The 10,024-nt window shown below is 39.2% G+C and overlaps 3 protein-coding genes across 3 annotated transcripts in view; 2 read left to right on the top strand and 1 right to left on the bottom strand.

Moving 5' to 3' along the window:
• Positions 1 to 329: 329 nt before the first annotated feature.
• Positions 330 to 6,051, bottom strand: mkrn2 (makorin, ring finger protein, 2). Its single transcript, XM_016575892.1, has 7 exons — positions 5,814 to 6,051; positions 5,504 to 5,632; positions 4,520 to 4,671; positions 4,164 to 4,447; positions 2,507 to 2,721; positions 2,325 to 2,435; positions 330 to 585 (listed from the first exon to the last, which is right to left on the bottom strand). Exons 1-7 carry the CDS (start codon positions 5,837 to 5,839, stop codon positions 330 to 332), a joined length of 1,173 nt encoding a protein of 390 aa, XP_016431378.1. The 5' UTR covers positions 5,840 to 6,051.
• Positions 6,052 to 6,393: 342 nt separating this feature from the next.
• mkrn2os.1 (MKRN2 opposite strand, tandem duplicate 1) lies at positions 6,394 to 8,235 on the top strand. Its single transcript, XM_016575732.1, has 4 exons — positions 6,394 to 6,709; positions 7,206 to 7,252; positions 7,452 to 7,614; positions 7,990 to 8,235. The coding sequence occupies exons 1-4, from the start codon at positions 6,471 to 6,473 to the stop codon at positions 8,207 to 8,209; spliced, it is 669 nt and encodes a 222-aa protein (XP_016431218.1). The 5' UTR covers positions 6,394 to 6,470; the 3' UTR covers positions 8,210 to 8,235.
• Positions 8,236 to 9,094: 859 nt separating this feature from the next.
• The window catches only part of mkrn2os.2 (MKRN2 opposite strand, tandem duplicate 2), a 5,176-nt gene continuing 4,246 nt past the window's right edge, over positions 9,095 to 10,024 (top strand). Inside the window, exons 1-2 of the mRNA XM_016575720.1 lie at positions 9,095 to 9,429; positions 9,519 to 9,568. Of these exons, the coding sequence (XP_016431206.1) occupies positions 9,104 to 9,429; positions 9,519 to 9,568 (376 nt within the window). The 5' untranslated portion in view covers positions 9,095 to 9,103. The remainder of the gene's footprint in view (positions 9,430 to 9,518; positions 9,569 to 10,024) is intronic.

Below are 10,024 nucleotides of genomic sequence, written 5' to 3'. Positions count from 1 at the left end.
ATTGTGGGAGTCAGTGGTTTATATCTGACTGACATAATAGCACTTTTTTATTTTAAATTATGTATTTTTTCAACTGGTCTTCAAACCTCAAGATTTTAGATAATTATTTCTTTTGAAACCGTGTAGTCAGAACTCTAAACAAGGTTTCATAAAAAAAACAATCACCAAAATGAGTGCTTTTAAATATCTGTTCATGACCAATTAATTTTCACAATTCCACACAAATTGTAGAGTTTACTGCATTCTTAAATTCAATGCTTCAATCTTTAAGAAATTAGTTTAAGACATTTTTTCATCAGAGTACTAACGTTTCTATTACAAACACATATTTAAACCTGCTGAGGTGAATGAACATTTTTTATGAAGGTGAAGCAGCTCCTAGTGAGTGAGTGAGTGTGTGTGTGTGTGTGTGAGTGAGTGAGTGAGTGTGTGGCTGTTACCCGCACGTTCCCCTCTGCGCTCAGCTGTTTGCGGGGTTTGTCTGGTTCTGCTCGTGTCCCGTCAGCGTACGCATGCATGTAGAAACACTTCCCTCCAAACGGACACGTTCCTCTGCCCTGGTCGAAGTATTTACAGGGCTTCTTACTGCGAATACAGAAACACATTCAAGCAGATGACCACAAATCCTACAAATAACGAACAAACATGGGTTTGAACCGTCAAAGAAATCCGTCTGCATTCTGCCAATATGATATAAAGATAAATAAATAAATGGAGGGATGGATGAAAACAGCTCCCAGCTACTGGTCTGAATGCAGATCAAAGGCAGATGAAAGGCATTATGGGAAGACCCCAAACATTTAACCTTTACCCTCATATTCTATTGATTTCTGATTCAGCTGCTCTTTAAAGTGAGGCGGATAGCCCCTGATCTGGGAGGCTTTAGTGAAGGCTAAAGCTAAAACATGAGCGCTGAAGAGATGAGGAGAGGAAACCAGAACGCAGAATTTAAGACAGAAGAACGGGCCAAAAATCACTGCATTATCATCTGATTCATTCATCATATTACCGGATTCTTATTGTGGTTTACTAAAACCAAAGCAATAAAAAAACAAATTACATTTAAATAAATAAATAGTTTTTTTTTTTCCCCAGGTAGTGTCCAAGGCAGCTTTTCTCATTTTCAATTAGTTTAACTTGATGTACTGAAATGACAAAAACTGAAAATATATATATATTTTAAATATACATACACACACACAAACAAACAAAACAATACGTTTCCAGTTAACTATATTTAATGCATTAACTAACAATGAGCAATACATTTCTTACAGTATTTTTTAAATGTTTGTTAACATTACTTAATAAAAATATAGCTCATGTCCATTAAATAACATTATTACACATTTCAATTTCTGGAGGGCCGGAGCCAACGCTGCTCCAACACACAAACCATGTAGTTTTCAAATAAGCCTGAAGCACTTGACTAGCTGGATCAGGTGTGTTTAATTAGGGTTGAATCTAACCTCTGCAGGACCCCGGCCCTCCAGAAACTGAGTTTGTCACCCCTGCTGTAATGGATTATAAGATAACTAACAAACTGGTAAGATTTTAAACAGTTTTGTCTTAAATCAGTATCTTTTATCGCCATAATTATTTATGTATCCCTTAATGTCCGTCTAAATTGAACTCGCAGCTTGTTAGCAACTGCTGTCTTTACAGAAGCTTTGCGTTCAAATATTTCAACTCAGATCAATATTTCCTGTCTAATTATTTACTTCTGTGGCAAGTAGCCGTGTAATAAGCGGGATAATGTACATCCAGCCGGTTGTTATCGCTGAATAACCCCCGACAGTGATCAGGACTGCGACGCGAAGCTCACTTAGATGTATTTTTGATTTTAATAATATATTAGTAAATGTTAGAATCAACATTAACTAAGATTAATAAATGCTTTAGAAGTATCTTTCATGTTAACTAATATAGTTATCTAATGTTACCAAACGGAACCTTACTGTAAAGTGTTGCCAAATATAAAACTTCACCTAAAATTTAAATGAAAATGGATTCAGCTTTCAGACGATGTATACATCTCAATTTCGAAAAATCGACCCTTATGACTGGTTTTGTGCTCCAGGGTCACATATAAAAATAAAAAATTATAATTATTAATAAAAAACCTATAATAGAATCTCAATGATACTAACATTGACACCTTTTGTTCAAAATGCATAGATAAAAATAAAAACTCAATGCAAAACATGCTGTTTTTCTAAAAATAAAAATAGAAATGCAGTGCCTTTTGGGTAGCTTGCCAGTTATTTTGTAAACCTGCAACAGAACAAAGTGGTTTCTGAAGTGGGAAGCGGTTTTATTCCCACCTGACTCCAGACTTGAACTCCTCAATGAGACGGTTCTTCTCCTCCTGGTCTTCCACCCAGTACACGCTGGGTATGACGAACTCCGACACCACGCGGCACTCGGGACAGGACCTGCAGGCAATCAGCTCAGGTTACTGCTCAGCGCTCCCCCAGGGCTGAGATCAGAGCGGCTCTGGACTCACTTGCGGATCTGGTTCTGGAACTGCTCGGCGCAGCGCCACTGCCGGATGCAGCTCAAGCAGTACGAGTGGCAGCAGCTGGAGAGGATGCCAAAGCGCCGCTCCGACGGAGACGTCTTCTCATACACCACATCCAGACAGATCTTACACTGCTTGTCCTGACTCTGCTGCACTGCAAACGCTCTCTCCATGTCCAGCTCGAAGGCCGTCATGCACATCTGGGGCAGACAGCAGCGCCATTTTCAACAAAGAATTTTTTTAGTTCAATTTTCCAAATTATTTTTTAAACCATGTGTTAAAACAAACGCAACTAGTTTTGAGAGAAATCACAATATTTCAACGTTTGATCAAGTCAAACAATGTATGATAATTAGAAAGCATTGCAGGGAAGCTGCAAGCACACTGAAAATTATGAGAATGAACTATGACAGAATTAGCATAAAACATAACTAAATTTACTTAATACTTAAATAAATACACATATATATATATGTGACCCTGGAGCACAAAACCAGTCATAAGGGTCGATTTTTCCAAAATTTAGATTTATGCATCATCTGAAAGCTGAATAAATAATCTTTCCATGGTTTGTTAGGATAGGACAATATTTGGCTGAGATACAACTATTTGAAAATCTGGAATCTGAGGGTGCAAAAAAATCTAAATATTGAGAAAATCGCCTTTAAAGTTGTTCAAATTAAGTTCTTGTAGGACATTTACAAAATATCTTCATGGAACATGATCTTTACTTAATATCCTAATGATTTTTGTCATAAAAGAAAAATCAATAATTTTGAGCCATACAATGTATTGTTGGCTATTGCTACAAATATACCCCAGCGACTTAACACTGCTTTTGTGCTCCAGGGTCACATATATATATTAATTTGTATTACTGTATTTTTACCATTCTTGTACAAATATATATATATATTTTTTTACCATAGTGTTCAAAATGTATTTTTACCATTCTGGCAGTTTTACTGTATTTTTTTTCTTGGACCTTTTTATAGCTTTATGGCTTATTTAGATGATAAAAACACTGTAATGTCTCTGTACCATAAATATATTAATCGTTTTGTTTTGACACATTTACTGTGTAAACACGGTCAAAAAAAAAACTTGTGTGACATTCCTTAAAAATGTTGTTTTATTAAATTGTATTAATTTACTCATTTATTTCCGTCATAACATCCTCGACCTTTATTTTGGCGAGTTGAAGACCTTTGAGTTTCTGTGTTTCAATAAATTGTATTTACTATTATTAATCATCTTATTTGACCCTCTAACTCTAGCACTCTCTATTCTAACTGTACTTGATCTACTTGTTTCTTTATTAATCTTTATTTATTAAAAAGCACTCCACCCTCTAACTCTAGCACTCTGTATTCTAATCTAAATACTCTTGCTAGGCTGTCACAGCACTGATATATCATTGCTCTTATGTTGGTTTCGATTGCTTCTGGTCCTCATTTGTAAGTCGCTTTGGATAAAAGCATCTGTTAAATCATTAAATGTAAAATAGAAATGTGAGCACAAATCGGCCCATTTCTCCATGGATTTATTTATTTATTTTCTTCAGCTGTTGCACTCAACATGCTGTTTTTTTAAAAGCTGAATGAAATGGATGAGAGTCAGGGTGTGCTGTAGGTTCAGTCACCTTCTCATGCGCTGCTCTTTGCTCAGGGTCGTGCGGATGCAAAACCTGCAGCCGGCATATTTCACACAGATCGCCGTGGAGATAGGGGCAGCTGTCGCCGTAGTGACACGGTCCCGCCGCCATGTACGGGCAGAGCTGCGGCTGCTGGCCCAGGTCGGGACACGGGTCGGCCGAACTCTCCAGGCCGGAGCGGATGGCATCCAGGTAAGAGTGAGGTTTGCCGTGAGCGCCGTCGTGCCAGCAGTCCCTCACACCGGGCCCCGCTCTGCTGTCAGAGCCCAGCGCTGAAACACAGCACACATCTTACTGTATCATCACCATCTTACTGTAATCTCAGGCGTGTGAACTGCACACACCTTTGTCTCTCAGCACCAGAGGTCTTTTGGCATGTTTGCTTGTGTTTGACGGGGGTCCGGGCCCCGGGGCCGACGCTCCTGCGCTGCTGCTGCTGCTCGGCTGCTCCGCCGATGGGCCGCTGCCACGGCTGACAGGCCTGACGTGATCATATCTGTCAGAAAACACACCGCACACTTCACATCTGAACTAGCAAACATGGGGATTCTTCAGTCAGGGCAACGGTCCTGCCCTCGTCCATGATTTTAAATAAATAAACATGTTTTGTTTTCTAGAAACATACATAACACATATATACATGTGTGTGTGTGCAAATATATACACTACCAGTCAAAAGTTTTTGAACAGTAAGATTTTGAAAAAAAAAAAGATCCAAAATACAGTAAAATTGTGAAATATTTTTACTATTTAAAATAACTGTTTTCTATGCGAATCTCTGTTAAACTGTAATTTATTTCTGTGACGCGCAGCTGTATTTTCAGCATCATTACTGCAGTCTTCAGTGTCACATGATCTTCAGAAATCATTCTAATATGCTGATTTGTTGCTCAAGAAAAAAAAAAATTATTATCATCAATATTTAAAACAGATGAGTACATTTTTTTCAGGATTCTTTGATGAACAGAAACATCCAAAGGTCAACATTTATATAAAATAAAAAACTTTTGTAACATTGTACACTATATCATTCAAAAGCTTGGAGTCAGTATCATTTTTTTGGGGGGTGAAATTATAGAAATGAATACTTTTATATAGAAAGGATGCTTTAAATTGATCAAAAGTGATGATAAAGACACTGATATTGTTACAAAAGATTTATATTTCAGATAAATGCTGTTCTTCTGAACTTTCTATTCATCCAAGAAACTAGGGGTGCTCCGGTTGATCGGCTAGAGGGGCAGAATAACAGCTTATTGATCATAAAATGTTAGTCTTTTTAAGATTGTGCATCTGCTTTATTAGGCAAGTGTGTGTAACTCAGTCACCTGCATCTGTCTCCATACGCACACACTCCTCTCTGGTAGTATTTACAGATGGTTGAAGGTTTGCTTGTGGCCAGATCATGAGAGAACATGCACCTGCTGCCCTCCCGACAGACCCCGTGCAGAAAATACCTGCAGACAGACACGAGACGAGAGCATCAGCACAAGCTGCAGCTGTGAGAGCTTCGCACATGCGGCGATCCAGCCGCACCATTTTCTCTCATGTGAAAGACATGATGATATTAGCAGTGACCTTATGAAACACAGCGATGCTTTAGCGGCTGTAACATGACGGTTTGGTGTTTCTCTTTACCTGCAGGTCACCTGTTTCGTTGACATGTTTTATCCGGCTACCAGTGTGATGTTTTTCTGTGAAATGTTACTGCCTCCACGGTTTTGTGCAACCTGAAAATATCACCGGCTACACCGCGACGACGCTGATCATTGCTTCCGCCTAGCGACTCGTTTCCGCGAATCGGTTCTTTCGAACGGTTCGTTTCACAAACCCAGTTCACAGAGTAAGCATGGAATCGGCTCAACTGATTCACTGTAGAGGTCCGACTCAGAAGAATGATTCGTGCTTCTTCCGCCTCAGTGATGAACTCAGATGACAAACCAGACACGTATTATGAAAGCTGTCGGAAATGAACGAATGAACTGAACCGGACAACTGAGCTGGAATCAGTTGGGATAAGTGATAGAATTTAAAAAAATAAAAAAATAAATAAAAGTATCGAAAAGTGGGACATTGTCGTGAAATAGCGTAAAAAGAGAGATATTTGGATTTCATTTTCGAAGTATTTAAATTGTATATTTGTCTAAGGTATGCTGCCGTCTTGAGGATTCGGGTTTCTTGCGCCCCCCGGTGGAGCGGGTTCGAGCTCACTGACGTCACCAGCGCGCTGAGAACGAAACCGACGCGAGATCAGCGTCAGAGCACGACAGGTAGCGCGAGACCAGGTGAGCGCTAATGGAGAGAGCCGTGATCAAATACAGGCACTGCGGAAGAAACATTCACCGTTTCTCAGCTCCAGACGCCTCATACTCTCCTCGAGCCGATGATTCACAGCGCAGGTGTCCGGTCTGTCAGCAGACTCTCGCATTTGGACTTTTAGACGCACCTGTTGCGCTTACCTGTCCGATTAGAAATGGACACACAGTCCCCTGTGCATTTCTGATAGGATCTATGCACGGACCATCACATCTTGGGTGAGTTTACGAGATTATATAATGATTCATAAAAGTTACATTTATTCAGCAAGGACGCATTAAACTGCCCAAAAGTGACAGGAAGGACAAAATATTGCAGTTTCATCAAAGAATCCTGAAAAATAAAATGCATAAAGCAGCACGGCTGTTTCCAACATCGACAATAATCAGAAATGTTTCTTGAGCAGCATATTATACTGATTTCTGAAGATCATGTGACACTGAAGACTGCAGTAATGATGCTGAAAATACAGCTGCGCATCACAGAAATACATTACAGTTTAATATATATTCACATAGAATACAGCTATTTTAAATTGTAATAATATTTCACAATTTTACTGTATTTTTGATCAAATAAATGTAGCCTTGGTGAGCAGAAAAGACTTCAAAAACATAAAAAATCTGAATTATTCCACGCTATTGGTTGGCAGTGAGTGTGTATATTATTGCTCTGTTTCTAACATTCTATATCATTTATTTATTTGTTCTCCAGAGAATGGCATGACACAGAGATTCACGTGGGACTCTCAAATTCAGAAGGTACGGCCCACCTGTAATTATTATGTTTATACACACACACAAGGAGTTTGCTTCCAGTGCAGAACAAAGTACAGACATATACAGAAATTAAAGCAATGAAGTAAACTATAACACAATAATACAAATGAAAAGTTATTGTCTGTTGTTTGTGCAGACGATAGCCGAGTTATGCTTGTTCAGCAGTGGTTTGTGTGTTTAGGTCTGGTCTATAACTACACCCTGTCAGGGGTCCGGAGAGACGTCCGCGGCTGGGAACAGTGTGTCAGCATACGGCTCTGCCCTCCGTGGAGACATGAGCTCAGGGAATCATGGGACAGAGAGCTGGAGCAGTTTTCTGCACTGCCAGAATGGGTCTCAGAGCGGTACAGCTACAGTCCTGTGCAATATCACTATCAGATGTTTCATATGTTATGTAATAATCATCAACATATGTGCATGCACCATGTTATTTTTTATTCTATTATAGTTCATATTTTGAATCAGTTTTTTTTTTTTTCATTTTTAGATTTTTTTTATGTCTGTATCATTTTTATTTATTATTATTTTAGTTTGTGCTATTTTGCATCAAGCTAAACTAAATGAAAATGATGCATGTAGCAAATTTTTTAAATTAGCATTTATTTAAAGTAACATGTTTTTATTGTTTTAATTTAGTTTTAGTTAACAATAATAAGTCTGGTAAAATCCCAGTCACAAAAACGGCCATAACTGCTCCCCTATGTTTTGTTCACCGGCAGGTTTGATGAGGAAAGGGAGTTTGGATCGTGCTGTTATGGTTTCGCTCTGACCTTCATTAACCACATGCGCTCGTTGGATGGGAAAGCATCTCTGAGCAGAGACCAGTTCACAGGATCTCACATTTTACCCAGAATGAAGACCGTGTCGCTATACATCAACATCTATCATGCAATATTACAACATGGATTTTACATCGCTAATACAGATCATGACATGTGATACACGCTTCTTCATAAAACACTATAGAAGTGCAATATATATAGAAAGCTGTCTCTACGGCAGAACCCTTTCAAGAGGTACTAATGCGTGCCTTTAAAGGGAAAGTTCACCCAAAAATGAAAGCTTGCTGTTAATGTACTCATCCTCAGGCCATCCTTAGGTGAGCTTTTTTCTTCAACAGTAAAGATTTTATGCTGAAACCGCGGTGCTGGATTTATAACATGCAAGTCCACGGCTGCCTTCACTTTGAGAGTCAAAACAAGCGACGCTAAATTAATACCTGTGGCTCCTGACGATATATTGAAGTCTTATCAAGCGAAACAATCAGTCTGTGCAAAAAAAATGTCTTCATAAATTATTGGCAAGCCTATGCACAGCTGTCAGCCCAGCGCCGCATTAACACCGCTGTCACTGTAGTGTGATGTGTTTACAGGATTCATTTACCACATGTGGCTCAGTTACTCATGACAGGTTGTAAACCTGTAAATGCAGGTTTTAAACAAAGACCTGGTTTTGAGTTGCAGTGACGCCCACTCCTATCAACTCAGAGAATTTGCATAGTTTACACTTTCCAAGCTATTACACATTGCATGCACTCTCTCAATTAACATCTGAATAGGCCTACATATAGATTTGCATACCACACTGCATAAAAATATATTTCTAAGCACCAATAAAACAGGATCACGTGTTTGTGCTTCAGTCGTGTGTGTGTGTGTGTGTCTGTTGGTGTTAGAGCTCATATACAATCACATTTAGAAAGAATGAGTCATGTTGGCTTTCACAAAAAGGCGCATGTGAGCGCTAATGAACATTAATGAAGCTGCCGTGCAAACAGATCCCATTTCCCCACAGGTTTAGTGTTTGCTGAAACCAGATCGGTGCACGTGAGCCATGGACGACAGCCCACTGAAACAGCAGCTGCGCTCTCTTATGAGGTGTGTGCTCAGTTATCACACCTCATACAAGTGCAGTTATCACACCTCATACTCGCTGGCCTCCGTCAGTACTCTCCAGATGGATAAGAGCGTCATCAAATTCAACCACTGTGACAAGGACATCTACTGTTTCTTCGTCCCGGATCAGTGTCCTGAATGTGGCGTTAGCTTCAGTGGGAAGCGGCTGGAGGAAGCGCCGGTCAGCATACCGAACCCCGTCGGCAACGGACACAAAGCCCCGTGCGCTTTTCTAGTGGCGTCCACAGAGGACAGTGTGCTCAGGTAGGACCGTCAGCTGAAGCTGCTAGAGAAGGACATGTCCTCATATAGAGATGAAACTGAGGTGACATAAATGCAGCTGGTTTTTGCAGGGACTTTGATGGCCGCTCTGATCTACACACGGGAATCAGCAACACAAACGGTACTGTACTGAGTCTGACAAACATCAGAGTCCTTTTAACAGGAAAATAATGTAAGAGTGTAACTAAGTTACATGAACAGGTAAAAGATGTGTTTTACAAGGCATGCACTTTTTGTAAGAAATGTCCCCTTTTTATTTACAGTAAGAGTTTCCCTGTAGTTGATATTTTATTTAAATAGGTATGTTTCTCATGCCACCCTGTAATGCCTGAAACCGTCATTGTAATTCAAGTCAGGTTCTTATACCCACAGATTTTTATTTTACAGCAAATTTAACAGAAATTTGTTTTTGTTAGTTTCAGTTTTCTTATCATCAGGGTTATTATAATTAATTCAAACTGAATCTAAACCTAAACCAATAAATAAATAAAAATAAATGTTAACTGAAAGAAAATATTAAAAGCTTTTTTTAGTGCTGTCAAACGATTAATCGCGATTAATCGCATCCAAAAAATAA

Source organism: Sinocyclocheilus rhinocerous, unplaced genomic scaffold (genome assembly GCF_001515625.1).
Source record: "Sinocyclocheilus rhinocerous isolate Xijiao unplaced genomic scaffold, SAMN03320098_v1.1 scaffold1574, whole genome shotgun sequence".
NCBI lineage: Eukaryota > Metazoa > Chordata > Actinopteri > Cypriniformes > Cyprinidae > Sinocyclocheilus > Sinocyclocheilus rhinocerous.
Note: the sequence above shows the minus strand (reverse complement) of the source record. Positions and strands in the feature narration are given on the sequence as shown.